This window comes from Leucopleurus acutus (assembly GCF_964270905.1).
Source record: "Leucopleurus acutus genome assembly, chromosome: 19".
NCBI lineage: Eukaryota > Metazoa > Chordata > Mammalia > Artiodactyla > Delphinidae > Leucopleurus > Leucopleurus acutus.
This window is the reverse complement of record NC_139161.1, coordinates 40,358,713-40,377,908: the sequence shown is the minus strand read 5'-3', so window position 1 is coordinate 40,377,908 and position 19,196 is coordinate 40,358,713. Positions and strand designations below refer to the sequence as shown.

The 19,196-nt window shown below is 45.4% G+C and overlaps 1 protein-coding gene across 5 annotated transcripts in view; it reads right to left on the bottom strand.

Annotated features, from left to right (window-relative positions):
* The window catches only part of RFFL (ring finger and FYVE like domain containing E3 ubiquitin protein ligase), a 67,372-nt gene that overhangs the window by 17,376 nt on the left and 30,800 nt on the right, over nucleotides 1–19,196 (bottom strand). For 3 of the 5 annotated variants that reach the window (XM_082861209.1, XM_082861205.1, XM_082861208.1), the window contains exon 2: nucleotides 1,314–1,501. In XM_082861209.1, coding sequence (XP_082717335.1) covers nucleotides 1,314–1,493 — 180 coding nt within the window. In that variant the 5' untranslated portion in view covers nucleotides 1,494–1,501. Of the gene's footprint in view, nucleotides 1–1,313; nucleotides 1,502–10,019; nucleotides 10,685–10,902; nucleotides 10,945–19,196 lie in introns of those variants that run through there. The other 2 variants (XM_082861207.1, XM_082861206.1) reach the window with 2 other exon arrangements.

Sequence of the window (19,196 nt, the reverse complement as noted above, 5' to 3'; positions counted from 1 at the left end):
CCCACTGAGCCACAGTCCCCTGGCCTGCAGGAGCCTCTCTGGTTGAGTTCTCAGTGACTGGGGTAGCCAAGCAAACCACAACAAAGCTTGGCTACGTACCCACCTTCCCCGCACTGCACTGAGGTATAGGCAAAATACAACCTACAAGGCAAAATGCCAATTCTCCATTGTCTTACAGTTACAAAGGGGTGGCTGGTCAACACTTTGAGCTGCAGAAATTCTGACATGCTGACTGTCTTCTGGGAGAAAGCTTGAGAGTCAAAGACCTATGTTTGAATCCTGGCTCTGCCATTTAATAACCAGGTGATCTTGGGGCGCTACTTAAGTAGAGGGGAAAGAATGAGTATTTTAATGTCTCCAATGCTGTCAGGAACTTGACAGTTTCCTTTTTACCTGTTAAACTTTAAGCCTTAGTTTCTCATATGTAAAGTGGGGTGTAGGGACCCTAAAACCTACATCATAGAGTTACTGTGAGGATTAAATGAAACAAAAACTCTATAAATTGCTTAAAATAGTCCCTGGCATACAGAAGGTGGTTTAGAAAGTATTTTTTCCTCTCAAATTTCTCCTTATCATCATTTAAACGTCACATTCTAGGCTGCAAACCTCTCATTCTGCAGAAGAAGACAGATGCAGCAGTTCTCTGGGTCAGGGCTCACCTTCGGCCCCAGGCGTGCTTACCACAGACAGAGGGATGGCCCTCACCCGTACACCATGGCCCAGCCAGTGATTTTACCTCCTGCTCACTAATCTGGAAAACACGGCTACCATGCATTTCAAATGAAACGGCAACAGTAAATAAGCTCCAGTCTTCATCTTGTTAGGGTCCTGACGCACCTGAGATGTCCTTGACACTGTTTTCAATAAAAAGAACAAGTTCACCTGCAGCCAGGCTTTTTATGACGGCAGCTAATGAAGGAAATAACAGCAAGTGCCTGCTGCACCCCAAGCATCGCACCGGGCACCCTTCGCAGCTTAGCGCATTTTATTCCCACAACATTGCGAGATGTTGACTTGGGTACAATTATTATATCCCTACTTCATAGACGGAGAAGATGAATCTCAAGACAGGTTAAGTCATACAGCTAGGAAGTTGCCTAGCTGCTATCAGAATTCAGATCTAGCTGGCTCCAAATCTACGCCAAGATGTGTTGCTTTTGCTTGGTTAGTTTTAATACCTTTGTGAAAGGACAGGTCTGGGTTGCCAGCTTTGCACAGGCAAAGGCCAGGGGCAGGCACCATGGAAGGGTCAGCAGACTTGCCTGAAGGCCTGAGGCTACAGCGACCGAGCAGGCCGAGAGGTCGACACTCACCTTCCTGGTCATGCTTGCGAAGTGGGCCCCGCAGGCCTTGCAGTTTGGTTCCGAGCCCGTGGGGGAAGGGAAGGAGCTGTACCCAGGGTTGGAATAGGCCTGCGTCCTGGCTCCCTGGGGTGGTGGGGCCTCCTCAGGCTGTCCATCCAGGCAGAACCAGTTGCAGCAGGTTGCCCACATGATAAAATCTGGCACTAGGGAGAAGGGGGTAAAGGTCAGAGTTAAGACACAGCTTGACGGCGTCCCCATTCCTGAGGGCACAGGTGAGCAGTGACATCAGTCCACACCTCCCATCACAGTCAAGGTGAGGATGGGCTTTCGGGGGCCACCGGACTTCCTACTGCCTCCTGCACCACACCCGCTGCCGTTACAGGAAAGGTGCGCACAGACACCTGATCTGCAGGACAGGCTGGCAAAGGCAGCAGAGCTGGCACGCTACCTTTGAAAGGTTGCTGATGCCTGTTTGGGTTTAATCTGAGAGCTTTACTTCAAATAAATCTTTTGTCTGGGGCTTCCCTGGTGGCACAGTGGTTGAGAGTCCGCCTGCCGATACAGGGGTCACGGGTTCGTGCCCCGATCCGGGAGGATCCCGCATGCCGCGGAGTGGCTGGGCCTGTGAGCCATGGCCGCTGAGCCTGTGCGTCCCGAGCCTGTGCTCCGCAGCGGGAGAGGCCACAACAATGAGAGGCCCATGTACCGCACAATAAATAAATAAATATATATATATATATTAAAAAAAAAATCTTTTGTCTTAGCAATTACAAGTGGCCTAACAGCCATTTTATTCAGGAACATGACCTTGCCCCTAGAGCTCAGACAGATAGAGCTCTATCATACACACGTGTACAGTTCCACACTCACGTTGACCATGGGGCAGAAGGATCATTACTTCCTTTATTTAGATGAGGCGACCCAGGCTCAAAGGAATCAAGGTCACACAACTAATATATACAGAAGGGAGATTCCAAAAACCCGGCTCTTCTGACTCTAAACCTAACATTCTCTTCCCTATACTACATTGCCCCGTGGTTTCCCCTCCCACCAGCCAGCAGAACTTACGTACAGCTCTTACATTTGTACGTCTGACCCTACATCAACGTCTACCACGGCACCTGTAATAGTTATGCTTTTTTTCTACGACTAAACCATACATTCCTTGAGGGCAGGGACCACTTCTTATTCGTGTCTGTTCTGTACTCAGCAGTGTCGTGCACACAGCAGATGCTTCCTTGCTGAATCAGTGCCTCTGCGGGCTTATTAAGAAGTTTTGGGCTATTACTTCCATTTTACATATCAAATACAGGAATTAGGGGCTGGGGGGTTGATGATTTTTTGAGATCACAGAACAAAGAGGATCCAATCTCTCAAATGTCAGAATAAACTAAACATTGCAAGGGGGTCCACTAAAATGCCAAGCGCTGCTTTAATAAAGTAAAATGTGCTTTTCTCAGTAGACCAAGGTAGTCAGGATGGAAACTGTAAGCCTGAACTCTGCTTACAGAGATAACGAATGAAACATGTCATGTTTTAACAATCAGTTCACACAAAAGAATCGTACTTTCTGCTCTGCCTTCTGACTCACTGAATGTGCCTTTGTTAGATAAGAGTTCAAAGACGTAGTAAGCTGGAAGGAACTAAGACACCAACGGGTTCCACCTTGGTTATTTTTTAGAGGAAAAGAAAGAGGCCCAGCAGGAGGAAGGAACTTCCTGGTTCACCCAGCTATAACCTTTGGCCTCGTGATTACTCCAGGGCCTTTCCGGCTTCCCAACACCGCCTCCAATAATACATGCATTCACTTTTGCAGGCATGTCCGATTAATACCTGTCTCACCCCGTGGCCTATGACCCCCATGAGAGCAGGGACCATGACAGTCATACAGTGCCCAGCAGATGGGTGGCTCAACAAGTACTACTGAATGAATGAATCACATACAATATTTAAAGATTAACTAACCACACATTCGTTCCATTTCCTTCACATCAAAAACATTTCTCTCTGACTCACTATGACTTGTCTGAAGATTCTCAATTCCCAGAAAACAGGGACTTAATCTGCCTTACGAATTCACAAGGAATAATGAAGCCCAGAGCAGTAAAATAACTGAGTTATTTGTTGGCAAGAGACTGCAGGCAACAGCAGAGTAGTAGCCCTCCGAAAGAGGAAGATTGTAACTCTTTAAATCACCTGTTGATGGAAGCATCTGAAACAGTGTGTAATAATACAAAGATCAGAGGATCTGGAATCTGAAGACCTGGGCTGTTACCTACCTCTAACAAGTCATAGCCTTTCTGTACTTCATTTTTCTCATCTGAGATTCTCCAGGCTGTAGAGCACTAAATAAACCTTAGTTGTTGCTACTAGCATTACAACAATGCTTTCACTGCAATTTCTCTGAGACAGCACAGGTAAAAAGTAAACCTAAAGATTTCACAACTACCATTTGGCTTCCTGGGCTTGTCCCAAACATGGACAGATAGATCTTTGACAGAATCAGCAGGATGCATCAATTAACTGAATGAGGTCAGGGGAAGGGGAACAGCAGAGCAGCCTTGAGACAAAGCTGTGGGTGGTTCACTAACCTGTCAAATCCTCCACTCATTCATGCATGCAGCCCTTAGAGGAGCCAATGCCTTGCTGTGTCTCCAGTGCTAGGTGAGTATGGTCGATTACCTAAGTTCATGGTCTAGTAGGGGAACTAGAAATGTAAAACCAAAAATTGAAATTTCAGGGTGATCAGTGCTTTAACAGAGGTTTGTGCAGTGTAAGGGGGGTTACAAAGATGGGAACAATGATCAGCTCCTCAGGGATGGAGGAGTGACCAGGGAAGACATATCCTATTGAGACAGGCTGGGACCCTGGGACCCTTTGCGGCAATGCTTCACCCGGATAAACGTCTCCTGGAGCAACAAAATACAAATAAATTATAAGGTACTAAAAATAACTACGTGCATGCACTGGGGCAAATTATGGACAACAAGATACAAAAAGACCAAAAACCCAACTGCCACTTCTAAAGAGCCAGGAGCAAAGGCAGGGAGCAAAAGCAGGGCACTGTGCATGCCCCCTGCACACACCACCGCCAGAGGGGTGGGCAGAACACCCCAGCCAGCCCTCAAGTCCGACCCCTGGACCTGCTCCTATCCTCAACCCATATAAGGAAACAGCTCGCACCCCTGCTCAGCAAGCGAGTGAGCAAGGGAACCTGCCGCTTGTTCTCGCTCCCCCTGCTGCAGCAGGGGCCCCAGGAAAGCCTTGCCTGAATTTCTCATCTGGCCTCTTATCAATTTCTATTGATAAAGGAGGCCGAGAACCCTGGTCAGTAACACTATTACGGACCAGAAAGTTAAGAGCAAAAAGACTTTTCAAGAAACAACCAAGAACTGCACCAGGGCATTAAAGAAACTACAAAATGCTTGGTTGGGTCAAAGGTAAGGGTAGGGGTGGCTGAGAGCACAGCAAGTAAACAAGCAGCCATTTAAAAGAAAAACCTTGTATTCCATGGTAAGGAGTCTGGACTTCATCCTATAGGTAGTGGGACACAATGAACGGTTCAGGCAACCAGGTTTTGCGATCTTATTTGCATTTTAGCGTGGCCACTTACAGCAGTAAGCGGTGTGGAGGACAAATCCGAGAGGGGCAGGTTGGAAGAAAGATATGAGGATATGGGCAAAAGAGAAAGAGACAGCTAGATCTGTGACAAATTTAGCAGGATGTGGCAATGAACTGAAGAGGTGGGGGGAGGGGAGAGAAGATGCTGGCTCTCTGAGTTACACAACAGGAGAGAGAGTGGAATGGTTGACTGGGATAAAGCCCTCGGGAAGAGCATGTGTCTGTGTGTGAAATGCGGAGCGGGGGCAGGTTAAGATTGAGTTGAGTTTTGTACCTGACTTGTGGGATCTGCTGGTGTATGCACAGCACCGTGTCGGCTGAAGATAAAGGTTTGTGGATCCTCGCCTACTGGAAAGTATGTACAGTCAGAGAGGGCCAGAAGGCTGGGTAGACAGTCCGGGTCAGAAGAGAAGCCAGCCTGGGAGAGCCCTCAGGAACGTGTGATCCGAAGAGCAAGCAGAGGAGAACCAACCAGCACAGAGGAAGGAATGAAGCATGCTCAGAGGTGGGAGAACAGGAACAGTGTCTTGAATTTCAAAAAGAAATTTTCAACGTTGTTTAATGACCCAGAGAGGAGAACACGCAGAAGAATGAGATGGACCCAGTTTTAGGAAACTGTGAGTGTGCTCCATGCCCGAGCAGTTTAGGAAGAGACAAGCTGACCGGTAACCACAGGTTGGGAAGTGAATGAGAAGTGAGGACTTGCCAGACTTTAAGGATAAATCATTCCTTCTAGAAACTTTTGACAGCGAAGGGAAGAGAGAAGGCAGCAGAGGTCATGAGATAAGAGAAATGTAGACGTATTCATAGACCACAGAGGAAAGCCCCCAAGACTAAGAGCTGAAAGAAGAAGGGAAGCTGGCAATGAATGATGGGAGCGACGACCAGGAGTGGGAAGAAAAGTGACCAAGTGATGAGACGTGGGGATGGACTACAACCTCCTTCACCAGAGGGTGGAACAGAGGTGAAGACAGATGGAACCAAAGATAGGCTGACGGCATTAGCAGAGAGAGATGGAAGAATGAAATATTTAACCACAAGAAAAAAACAGACTTCTCTTCCACACAAGGGGAATCCACGTGTTGCAATTGTTTTCCCTAAGAGGTAAGGACTTTGTCACGGAATGGGTAGACCCACTCGGTAAGGCACCATCAGTCGGGAACTCTGGAAAGCCGGCCAGCTGTACCTTGTTTCATTTCATGTGCTTTTGCAAGCACTTGGGAAGCACCAGATGTGCTGGGCACCGGGGAGACCAAAAGTGAATTCCACAAGGTCCTTGCCCCCGGGGACCCTGGGCCCAGTCAGGCACGATATATACAGCTCAACTCAGCCCTCCTGGTACAGAAGCTAAAAAAGCTTTTCCTTAGCTAGGAATCAAGACGACCTGTCTTCCTCAGCACTATTTCCATCCTCTAACTTTGGTTCTAAACTTAACTGCCTGCCTCCTCAGAACAGCTCTGAAAGAAACACCGTCAGCCTGTTGGAGTATCTGGCTACTCTTACAAGGACTTGGCTGTGTGGGAAGACTTGAAATTTGCCCCTTGGTTATTCCACCAGCCCCATGTATGGGTGGAGAATGCAGCCTCATCCTGGGGATGTGGGTGTGTGGGCAGGGGTCACTGGGGAAGAGTCTCCAGTGCTAAAAATACCTTAGACCTGCTCACCCTAACAGAACAGGGCCACTGAAGTCAGCAAACTAGGCTTCTACTCTTTGTGACATATATTTAACTACCAAAAGACACATTTCTTAACGTGGTCTTGCCAAACTGGAAAGCCCTAAGCCTAAATGAGAACTACATTCAGGGTTATTTCAGGGAGTGAAAGCAAAGAGTCTGTCATTTTAACACTGCCGTACAAATAACACTCTTCTTTGGGGAGTACGTTGCATCCATCAGCCCTAAACAGAGACACACATGTGGCATCTATTACTTAAGGACTGAAAGTGGAACCAATTGTGGGATGTATAAAGAATTCTCCCTAGGTTGACAACTGTGAAAAACTTCCCTCTCTGATCTGCAAACCTCTTTCTGATCTGCAAAGAAAATTATCATCAAATCTTCGCCAAGGGCTTGAAAATTCCTTCGCCAATTCCCCTCACCCTCTTCAGAAAAGATGGGACTTGGCGATCTAATTTTCAAATACAGTCTGACTGCTCTCCTACTGCGTTTGTTTGAAACCTGCCAGGCTCTCCTCTTCCAATTTGCCTAAAGGGTAAAGAAGATGGGAGATGTAGGGCTGGGGTGAACAAGAAAATGTACTATTCCCTGTGGAAGGACCCAGTGGTATGAGGCAAGGACGGCTAGCTCGCACATGGGGTTTTGTCAGCTTGATAAGTAAGCTGGTATTTCTTGGGAGACTGAACCCTGTTGAACAGGAAAATTACAGTGCTAAGAACAGGATAAGATAAGTGACCTATTCCAGGTAGGCTGAGTACAGCCATAGTTAGAGGCAAGAGGGCAGATACCGTGATTTCTCCCTATTAAGTCCTAGAATACTAAGTAATTTTAAAACAATCACTTCTCTACCTGTCCACCTGCTCAAGACAAATGATTTTAAGTGGATCAGTGGTTGTCACGGACTTTCCCATGGAAGACAGAAGAAGGGTCAGAATGGACCCACGGAGTAAAAAGGTCAGAACGTCAGCATCTTAGTAAAATCTCTGAGTTTGCAATGCAACTCCAAAACCACCTTGCTAACCACCAACATCTAAGGCACTAAAGTTGAGGCCCCCAAGATTCTCATCCAATCTGTTCTGATTTTAGTTAACTGTTCTGTGTGCCAAGCTACAGGCTTCACCCGGTTGCAGAGACAGCAACATCTTGGAATTAACATACTTATGGTGAACCTACCATATAAGACATTACAAAAATCCTTTGGAAAAAACCTAATTAAAATGCCCCCAATCCTCAAAGAAGTACCTTCATGACATGACGAATCAGAAAATGGCTAGTTGCAAGCCTTACAGAATCATCTCCAGTTTATTGAGGGTGGTTTGCCTACTATCACTACTGTATTGCTGGAATTATCAAAAGCATCTATGCTGTTAAGAGCAGAAAGGAAAGTGTCCCACGTTCTGGAACATTAATACAGAATGGGCTTTGCTTCATCTTGTATATCATCCTTAAGAAGCAATTAAAGGATGACTTTGAAAGGAACTGCAATGCAATGGCTTTGAAAGGAAATGCTATGAAAAACCTATCAATATGGCTTAGCCATGCCTCTTTGAAATAATTGTACAATAATTACATATTCTGAGAAGTAAAGAAGAAAGTAGCCATACTCTGCTGGAAGAATGCTTCTTATCTGCCAGGCACTGAGCTAGGTACTACCTAGTGTTATCTCATGTGATTCTCACAACCATCTGGCAAGGCAGATTAGTTCTTCCCATTTTCAGGTAAGAAAACCAAGGTTCAGAGAAGTTAAGTAACTCACTAAAGGTCATGGCTAGAGGGCAGTAAAGCCAGAATTTGAATCTAAGTCGCTTAGACCCTGAAGCCTACACTCCGTAGGCCACAAGAGAAGTGTTCCCGATTCCACCAAAAAAAAAAAAATCAGTCTGTCTGCCCTGCAGCCTATTACCCTCTGAGCGTCTGCTTTCCACCTCTACTGGAGCTTTCCCATCAGCACAGAGACACTTTCCAGGACCTCCCAGACTTAAAAAACTCTTCCTTGTCATAATGCAAGTACAAATTACAATCACAATGTGTTTCCACCAAACACCCACTGGAATGGCTAAAATGGAAAAGACAGATACTAGCAAGTGTTGACAGGATTTTCTGCTGGCAAAAAATATGAACTGGCACAACCACTTTGTAAAAACACACACACACACCCCAGGGCTTTGCAATTCCACTTCCAGGTACATACCCAACAGAAACATGTTTACCAAAAGAAGTATACAAGAATGTTTGCAGCAGTTCTATTGTAATAGCCCCAAGGTGGAAAAGATCCAAATGTCGATCCACAGTAGAATGGAGAAATAAAGGTATATTCATACAGCAATGAGAATAAACAAACTACTGCTCCATGCAACGGTAAAGATGAATCTTATAATGCTGAGTGAAAGAAGATAGGCACAAAAGAACGCATACTAAATGATTCCATTTATATAAAATTCCAACACAAGAAGATTACTATATGGTGCTAGAAATCGCACAGGGGTTATCCTCCGACAGTAGATGGAAGGGGGCACAAGGGGACTTCTGGTAATGTTCTGTTGCTTAATATGAGTGCTGGTTATATAGATGTTTACTTTGTGAAAATTCATCAAACTGTACGCTTAGAATTTGTACACTTCTCTAGTTTTATATATATATATATATATATTTCTTTTTTTTGCTGCATTGGTCTTTGTTGCTGCACGCGGGCTTTCTCTAGTTGAGGCGAGCGGGGGCTACTCTTCGTTGAGGTGTGCGGGCTTCTCATTGCAGTGGCTTCTCTTGTTGCCAAGCACGGGCTCTAGGCGCGTGGGCTTCAGTAGTTGTGGCTCACGGGTTTAGTTGCTCTGCAGCATGTGGGATCTTCCCGGACCGGGTCTCGAACCTGTGTCCCCTGCATTGGCAGGCGGATTCCTAACCACTGCACCACCAGGGAAGTCTCTCTCTAGTTACATTTTAAAGTTTATAAAAAGAGTTTTTAAAGCATCTAATAAAATATTTGTAATTTGTAAAAAATAAAATAAAATAAAAAATAACAAAAACCCCCACAACATGTTGACTCCACACCCGCCACTCCTCAGTAAAGGTCCTTTTCTCTGCTCTCTACATCAAAATTTCTCCAAATATTCGACTGCACTTCCTCAACCTCTAATTCACTCTTCAACCTTTTCCAGCCTAGCCTGACTCAATCACTCTGCCTAATCTCTTCTTTGTAAGGTCACCAGGACTTCCAAGTGGCCAGGTCCGAGTGACACTCTGTAGCTTCATCTTCCTCAACCTCCCAGCAGGGCTGGACACAGGCAACCCATCCTTCCTCCTGGAAAAGCTCTCCCCTCTAGGCATCTCTTAGCTTCCAGAACTCTGCACCCTTGGTTTTCCTCCTGCCTCAAAGCTTCCGTGCTGCCCCCCTCCCTCTGTTCTTAAGTTTTGACAGTACCTAGGCTGTCTTCCACGTCCTCTCCATCCACACTCTCTCTCTCTCGAGGAGACCCCAGTCAGGTGGCTTTAAACACCATTCTTGGGCTTCTCTGGTGGCGCAGTGGTTGAGAGTCCGCCTGCCGATGCAGGGGACACGAGTTCGTGCCCCCGTCTGGGAGGATCCCACATGCTGCGGAGCGGCTGGGCCCGTGAGCCATGGCCACTGAGCCTGCGCGTCTGGAGCCTGTGCTCTGCAATGGGAGAGGCCACAACAGTGAGAGGCCCGCGTACCGCAAAAAACAAAAAAAACAAAAAAAACACCATTCTCAAGCTGAAGATTCGGCAGTGCCCATCTCCATCTCCCTTGCCCCCGACAGTGGTCCAGATCGCATCTCTCATCTATTACTCACATTTCCCTCCTTAGGCCCTTTGAATTTGCTGTTTGTTCCTTCCGCCTGGACTCTTCTCCCCAGAATATCACATGCTTGGCTCCTTCTTGTCATTCACCTTCACTTTAAATTGTCACTTTCTAATCTCATGCCTAACACTTAGTACTAGCTGGTGTTACTTGCTTACTTGTTAACTGCCTTCCCTAACTAGAATTTAAAAATCCATAAGGGCAGGGACTCTGTGTACTATTGCATTTCCAGGGTCTCTCATAGCTTCTTGGACAAGAGAACTGCTTCCTAACTAGTTTCCCAGCTTCAGTTCTTGCCTCTCTCCAGTTCTTCCTCCACAATTCTTTCTTCCTTCCCTGACAAAAACACTTAAAGCTCTTTCATGGACTCCCATTACATTTGAGAATTAAAAATTCCCACTCCTTGGGGAGGGGGAAGGGTAAGCTGGGACGAAGTGAGAGAGCGGCATGGACATATATACACTACCAAACGTAAAACAGATACCTAGTGGGAAGCAGCCGCATAGCACAGGGACATCAGCTCGGTGCTTTGTGACCACCTAGAAGGGTGGGATAGGGAGAGTGGGAGGGAGACACAAGAGGGAGGAGAGACGGGGATATATATATATATGTATTCACTTTGTTATAAAGCTGATTCACTTTGTTATAAAGCAGAAACTAACACAACATCGTAAAGCAATTATACTCCAATAAAGATGTTAAAAAAAAAATTCCCACTCCTTACACGGTTAAAAGACCCCACGTATGCTGCCAGCCCCGGCCCACTTCCCCAATTCATGTCCTGCTACTTTCCCGACCACTTACTAAGCTTCACGCCTTGTGAGCTTTCAGCTCTTCAAGGACACCAGGCTCCCTCCCGCCGCGGGGTCCCTGCACTTGCTCCCTGCCGCTACTGCTCATTCTCATCCTCAGGCCTCTGCTCAAGCGTCACCTGTTTAGAGGAGTCCTCCCCAGTCACACACTCGCTCATTGCCCTTTCAGTTTCCTTTGGGAAAATGATCATAATCTGTAATTATATCTGTCTGTTTACAGTATAAACTCCAAGGGCAGGAACCTCATCTGTCTTCACTTTTCTATCCACATCATCTAGCACAGTGCCACTTCATAGCAGGCACCCAAATAATTTGTGGAATGAACAAGTCGAGGTCAGAGAAACAGTCCATATTTTATCAATACAGCCCATGAGGCAAGTACTAGTTATCTCTGCTTAGGGCCAAAAGCATTTTGCCAATATTTACAGTGACATAAAGTGACTACGAAAAAGTTCTTTATCTAAAACAAAGGTAGTGGGACTTCCCTGGTGGTCCAGTGGTTAAGAATCCGCCTGCCAATGCAGGGGACAGAGGTTCAAGCCCTGGTTCGGGAAGATCCCCCATGCCGCGGAGCAACTAAGCCCATAAGCCACAACTACTGAGCCTGCGTGCCACAACTACTGAAGCCAGCACACCTAGAGCCCGTGCTCCGCAACAAGAGAAGCCACCGCAATGACCGCAACAAAGAGTAGCCCCCCCTCCACCCCGCTGCAGCAACAAAGACCCGAGGCAGTCATAAATAAATAAATAAAATTTAAAAAACAAAGGTAGCTAACCTTGGGCAGGCTACTTAAGCTTTCTGAGTCCGTTTCCTCACCTGTATAAGAAGGTAACACCTCCCCTGTTGGAAGGTTACTGTAGGGATGAGAAGTGCCTAACCTAACAAAGTGCCTAACCTACAGTAAATGCTCCATAAATAGCAAAACAAAATAAACTATCATTAAACTATATGTTACAAGTCTAAAATGGCAACAGCTCAGCTGTTCAATAGCAACTATTGACTGGCAAGCCCAACGTCCCTCTCTCCCTCTGGTCGCGCAGAGCCCGAGTTTCCTACCACCCAAGGGACGGGGCTGGATGGGGACTATGACACAGCTGATCACATCACCCGCACAATAAAGACACAGTCATTATCTGAAGAACTCACCTGAAGTTTAAAATCATCTCTCAACTTGGAAGGTTGCTTATTTTTCAAAAGAAGTTAGTCTGGAAAGAAACTCGAACTCCCTCAAAACTCTTTGATGTAAAACAGAATCTCAGAGTCGCAACTGGAATTTTCCAGGAAAGCTGCCTGAGGGGTCCACCTCAGAGGGGGAAGATTTAAAATGCTGGTGACAACACAATGAGCATAAAATAGGGTGACTGTGGCATTTGTAAGTAAGGCAACTGCCAGAGTCAACCATACTACAGACGGGTCTCCCTTGCCAGGTGTGGGACAAGGAAGCATGTTCTCTGTGGTACTGAGATTATTTCTGAGATATTTATTTTAGAATGAAGAACTCAGAACACCTAAGTCACAGAGGAGACAAGTATATTGTGGAACTTTAGAAAACTTTAGAACCCCAAGGCCTGAATTAGAACAACAGCCCTGCTGGGGTAGTGTACAGGCTGGACATAAACAGGGGAGCTTTCTCAAGGCTGGAGCATTCCCAAAGGCTTTAAAGCCTAATGGATGTTTTCCATCCTCCAAGGCAGTCCTTTAGATGTGGGTAATGGATAATGTATCGTTCCTAGATAAGAATTTTCTTTTAGGGCTAAATTTTTAGAAAATGGAACAGTAAAAATATATATATTAAAAAAATAAAGTTCCCAAATATGTTTTACTTTGGTTTTCGATTCCGTCAGACTTGTCCTTAAATCCTGGCCCTAACAGTGAGTCACTGAAGGAGCTTAAGAAAGTTGCCTCTCTGAGCTTCACTGTAACAGGAAGACACTTACCTGCGTCCCCCAGGCTGGACACAGAGTTGGCGCTCAGTATGGAGAGAGCAGGCCTTACTGGGCTTTCCAGTTTTACATAAGGGGTGGAAGGCAGTACTAGACATTCAGTAAACAGTAGGCACTAGACTAAGGCACGGGACCAATGAGGATCGAGTGTTTGCCTCTCTCCAGAGCCTCTCCACACTGAGACGTGTGGGAAGACTTCAGAGACACCGGGGCCTGGCTCCTCTCTCATCCCATCCCTGTGTTACACTTCTGTACAAATGTTCAAAGCTTCAGGTGAGAGAGAGGATCTCGTGTGCTGGTATTTCAGGCACAGGCAAGGGGAAAACTGGGGGAGTTATTCAGACTCCGGGGTCCTGAAGCCCTTTCTCAGATGATCCTAGAAATTTTTATTTTTTAAGGAAAAAGCAAAAACACTACAAAACACCTAACATGTGCCAAGTGAGTTGTTACATGTCCATCTACTGTCTCGTTTAATACAGTAATGCTGCCCCCAAACTCAGAATTTAAATGGTTATTTTGTAAATGAAGAGGCTGGACCTCAAGAGGGTTGGGTAACCACAGCAGGGTCACACAACTAGAGGGCGATGGGATGTAAGTCCAGGTTCTTCAAGTCATTTGTGGTCCTCCAGAAAGAGGCGGCTGCTTTCAGCATCCACATGCCCCACCCTCAGAACCAGTGCTTCAAGGGCCTGTGCACTGGGAGAGCGAGGTTAACGGACCGACTAGGAGAAGACCAGGGAAAGCGCCTGAAGCGGCCAGCGGTGGGGAGTGCTTCGCACTGGTTCCCGCTCCCTTCTAGGGACGCCCAAAGGGGTACTTACCCGCCAAACCAACCTTCAACACTTGAGAACCTTGTGAAAGGCACCATAGATAGAAAAGCCATTCCTGGGAATCCAGAATTTTAGTTTACACATCCAGAAAGGCACCTGCATTTCCTACTTCCTACAACCTCAGGGCACCAGTGCTCCAGACAGATGCCCACTTCCTAAAGGTAAAGCCCTTCCTCGATATTTGGGATCTGTTTCAGTTTCTATTCTTGCCCACCTGTGTTGGTCCAGTGGAGGAGAGAGGCGTTTCTGACTTAATTGTCTCAAGAAGTGTTTTCACTGGTAACCATTAAATAATAATGAAAATCCTAAATGTCCATCGACAGATGAATGGATAAAGAAGATGTGGCACATATACACAATGGAATGTTACTCAGCCATAAAAAGGAACGAAATTGAGTTATTTGTAATGAGGTGGATGGCCCTAGAGTCTGTCATACAGAGTGAAGTAAGTCAGAAAAACAAATACTGTATGCTAACGCACATATATGAAATCTAAAAAAATGGTACTGATGAACCTAGTGGCAGGACAGGAATAAAGACGCAAATGTAGAGAAGGGACTTGAGGACACACGGGGGGAAGGGGAAGCTGAGACGAAGTGAGAGAGTGGCATGGACATATATACACTACCAAATGTAAAATAGATAGCTAGTGGGAAGCAGCCGCATACCACAGGGAGATTAGCTCGGTGCTTTGTGACCACCTAGAGGGGTGGGATTAGGGAGGGTGGGAGGGAGGCTCAAGAGGGAGGGGATATGGGGATATACGTAGACTTATTAGCTGATTCACTTTGTTGTGCACAGAAACGGACACACCACCGTAAAGCAATTATACTCCAATAAAGATATAAAAATAATAATAATGAAAGTCAATCATCAGAGCCCAGGGCCCCACCCTCCTTGCTCTCGGCTCCAGCTACCCTGCTATGCTTTCAGTCCCCAATTGCCAAGCTTACTGTGGCCTCAGGAACCTCCCTCCAGTTCCTCTCTCAGTCTCGACCCCTGCTCCCACCCCACCTCCCTCATGTGGCACCTACTTCCTCAGCAAAACCTTCTGGGCCCCGTCTGTGCTCTCATAGCATCTTGAACACCTCTGGACAACTGTCATTCATTCATCTGCTCAGCCCTCTTCCCGCCACTGGCGATTCCAAAAGGAACAAAACCAGGCAAGGTCCCCGCGCAACGTGGCATGGCGAGTGCATTCTAAGGGGATGAGTGTTCTGGCAGGACCGCATTTAAGCAATCATTTAACAATTCGTATGATTCTTTCTAAAGTATTCTTCTCCAGTGATTAGGGAGCAGAAGGTGAAACAGAAAACAAGAGCAAGTCACTTTACAGCTTTATTTCCAACCTCAGTGCCAGGCGAACGTGATCACCAGGTATTTGTTGAAATCTTACTAATGATAACGGCATTAGAGCTTTAAAAACTGGGGGGAGGGACAGAGATTCATTCTTGAAAATTCCACAACCGTGATTCCAGGGTGATGAGCAAATTACGGGTTTTAAACCCACAGAACCACAGCAATCCTTTTAAGGAAAGATGTCATAGTAACGCTGCCTACCTCACACATGCTGAAAATAATTTAAGCGTCTGCTAAGATTGCTTGAAAAAGAAGGAAGGAACAGGAACAGGAACAGACTGATCTGCTAAAAGTAATAGAAAAATGTTACGATTGTCAGTTCTTACGGCATTAAAAAGCCAGAAAGGGAGAGCCTCAAAGATGTACAAGATCGTCAGTCACTTCCATCCCTCCCCTGCATCAAATGGCACAGAAGGCATCAGGGCCCTCCTGGAGGCTGTGGTTTGAAATGGTGCTGCGATGAAACTGCAAAGAATACAAATAAAGATGAAAACAGCAAACGGAGAAGCAAGAGAACAGAGAAAAGAAATGCTGGAAATCAAATAGACAGACCTCAACCAGACAGCCAGGTCCAAGCAGAGCTTTGCCTATGGCTACTAGGCGCACAGCCCCAAGCCAGGTGGGAGAGAAACAGGACAAAGGCTGTGAGAACCAGAACAGCAGAGGGTCTCTGGGCATAGTGTTAGTTACAAAGACAACATGAAGAAGGGGAAAAGGAGAGCGATCTCTACTTTGCACCAGTAACAAATGAGCTCTTTTTTCCTGCAGTGGTAACTGTTGTAAACAACTGAAAAACATACTTAATAATCACAAATTATAAATGTTCCTGGAAACTCCCTGCTTCCAACTAGTCCATGACAAATATCTGCAGAGGGACCTCAGCATCTGCTCTGAAGTTCAGGGGAAAGTAATTCTAACCAATGGGGGTGTGCCAAAGTATCACCCTCGGGGTCTGACCAATTAAATGGCTGCTTCTTTGTGTGGCGTTTAGGAGAGATGACAGATTGAACAGTGCAGCAGAGAAACCTACACATTTAATTGCAGTCCAGGCATTCTGCCCCAAAGGGCAAGTCAATCAGGGAAGAAAGCAGTGCAGAGTGAAGTCTTCTAACAACACTGAAAACAAAATAAACGGACCTGCAGTTTAACTACCCCGAGATCCTTCTTCCATCAAAACTGATGACAAAGCCCATCAAGAATAAAAAGACTCTGATCCTCCTTGTACTCTTCTACAGGGAACAGGATTTACCAGATAAGCTTGTCTGGACCTTCTGATTGAAGACGCTGCTTTCAGTAGACACTATGACAGTGACTGACTAATGGGTAACCATGATAGAAAAAAAACGTTCAAGGAGACAGGAACTAGGTAAGAGGGTTTGTGTTACTCCTTACCCTAGGAAAAGGCAATGCTTCAGGACGGGGAGTCTGCCTAGGATCAAAATGATGTTCTTTACGTAGCCAAATATACTGGGTGTGGAAGGAACAAAGACTCTAGATTTTGGTGCTATTTAATCCCTTTAATTTCCTCAAAAACAACAGAACCTGCCTGCTTCACTGAAACTGGTAATTGAAAGAATTAAAATAACAAGCATTTCTAGAGCTTAGCACATAATAGGTGCTCAGTAAAAGTTGGTTATAAATAATTTTAAGAAAATCTTTTTTAAGGTTCTTTAATGTGACAATTTATCTGCTCTATCCTCTACTTAAAAAAACAAACAAAAAAGGCTGATATCTTTAACCAGGCTCCATCTAGTTTTCCAAAGATCCTCCAAGAACTAAAAGACTCCAGGCCCCTCCCACTAGCTCTTAATTTTATAATGTCTGAAGAACTTTTCTGTGAGGTGGTCAGAAGTGGTTTCTCCACAATGCAGCCCTAGGCTGTTTCTTTCCAATTCTACTCCATTGCTAATAAATTTGTCACTTTTCCTGTAGCCCAGACAGCTTAGACTGTTCCTTAGCTCCTCAACCCCTCTTGTTCACCAAATTCAGAGAATGGAACATTCTAGGCCCTACCTGGTGCTCTGTAACTATTTGCACTGCACTGAAGTCAGATGGGATTTGGGGATAAATCCAGGATGAATCCAGACTAACCCCTTCCTCCCAAAGACCTTTGGGCTTGGTTTGATGTTTGACCTCAATCTGAAAATTATGCTGACTTTCTGAAAAGTTTTCTGCTCTTGCCAGGATATGATATGCCCAGTATCTATCCCAAGAAGCAGAAATGGAAATTTCTAGTTCACCCAGTACCACAAAGAAAACATTTGTATTCACACGATATTATCTCCTCGTGAAGAACACCTGTGCTTACCAGGTCTTCAGGTTTTATTCTTTGCCTATATATCCCACAACACAGTGCAAACTGCCTCATATTCACCACTCCTTGACAGATCCAAGAAAAAAAGCCACCTGTGCTGATACCCGGAAGAACTGCTGTTTTCAGGGATGTTGTGATGTGCTGCTACTTCACCCATTTGCTCCTGGAATTATAAAGTGGCAGAATAGTCTTCTTTGCAATGGGGCAGGGACACGAGATGCACAAAAAAACATTACCCAAACCTTTACCTGCCCCGTACTCATTAGTTTATGGTTTGAGACCATCATTGTTCTGAAATAACTCAAGCAGTTATAATAATCCACAAAGACCCCAAGATTACTCCCTAATAGACAATAATAAAGCAGATTTCACAGTGGCAAGCAAGAAAGAATGGTGGGGGGTAGGGGTGGGGTCCAGAAAACAGGGGTTCCGAAGATTGTTTACCGGCTGGGTACCACCCCACCCCAAGCAAATTACTTAATCTCTTCTCCAGAAACTCGCCTAGGTACAAAACAGTTCAGCAGTTGCCATTAGATCCAGCCTCCCACGACGGAGGAAACTTTCAAAGGCTAAAAAGACCCCAGGGTCACTTGTGAACTACCTTGCTCAGGAAACACTCAAAAGTTGGGCTAGAAATCCTGGAATTCAATAAAAGGAAACTGTAATTTAAAAGGCTAGTGAATTAGAGGCTAGAATTTCCTATCGTTATTAAAAAATAAATAAGCAAGCACAGCTTGAATCCCGCATCTACCAAAGGTAACAGACTAGCAGTCAATTCAGGGGTTTCATTTTATAAAATACACGGATGCAACATGGTGTAAACTAGGAAAAACCACCACGCACCAGGAAGAAAGAATGACCTGATCCCCAGAAGAAAGATCTGCACCTGTATAAAGGCAAGGGCAGTAAAGGTCTTGTTGCCTTATCTCCTTTTCAAACCAGAAGCAGACACTTCTTCAGCCAAGCTCAAGTATTAGAAGTCTTGACTTATTAAGCACACCAAGTTTCAAAACACAGGCATACAAGTTACAGTAAAGACAAGCACATCCTGTTTGCACTTGACTTCCTGTTCTGGGCTGTCTGATCTCTTTAGAGGGCTGCTCCCTAGCCACAAATAAGTAACCTTTCACATCTGTCAACCACTGGTTCACTGGACAGTATTTCAGTGACAACAAAATACATAGTTCCACGAGTCAGGTAAAAGATGCACCTAAAAAGGACCAAAAAGCAGTCATGAGCCTCTAAGACACTTTCTGGATTTCCCAGGCTTCATACTGACATCTGACCTACAGTAAACAATAAAAACTTAATACAAATAGTGCTGAGATAAGAAAATTAAGCCTGGAACAAAATTTGGAATATGAGGGCTGGGAAAAAGAGCAAGAAAAATTGGAAATGTTTTTATTATTAAATGTTGGCCTCCTTTCAAATGTAGAAGGAACAGATCTCTGTCAGCCAGTCCCCAGTGAGCAGATCCCCAGAAGGGAACCACGCAAAGCGATCACAGCAGTTAACAGGG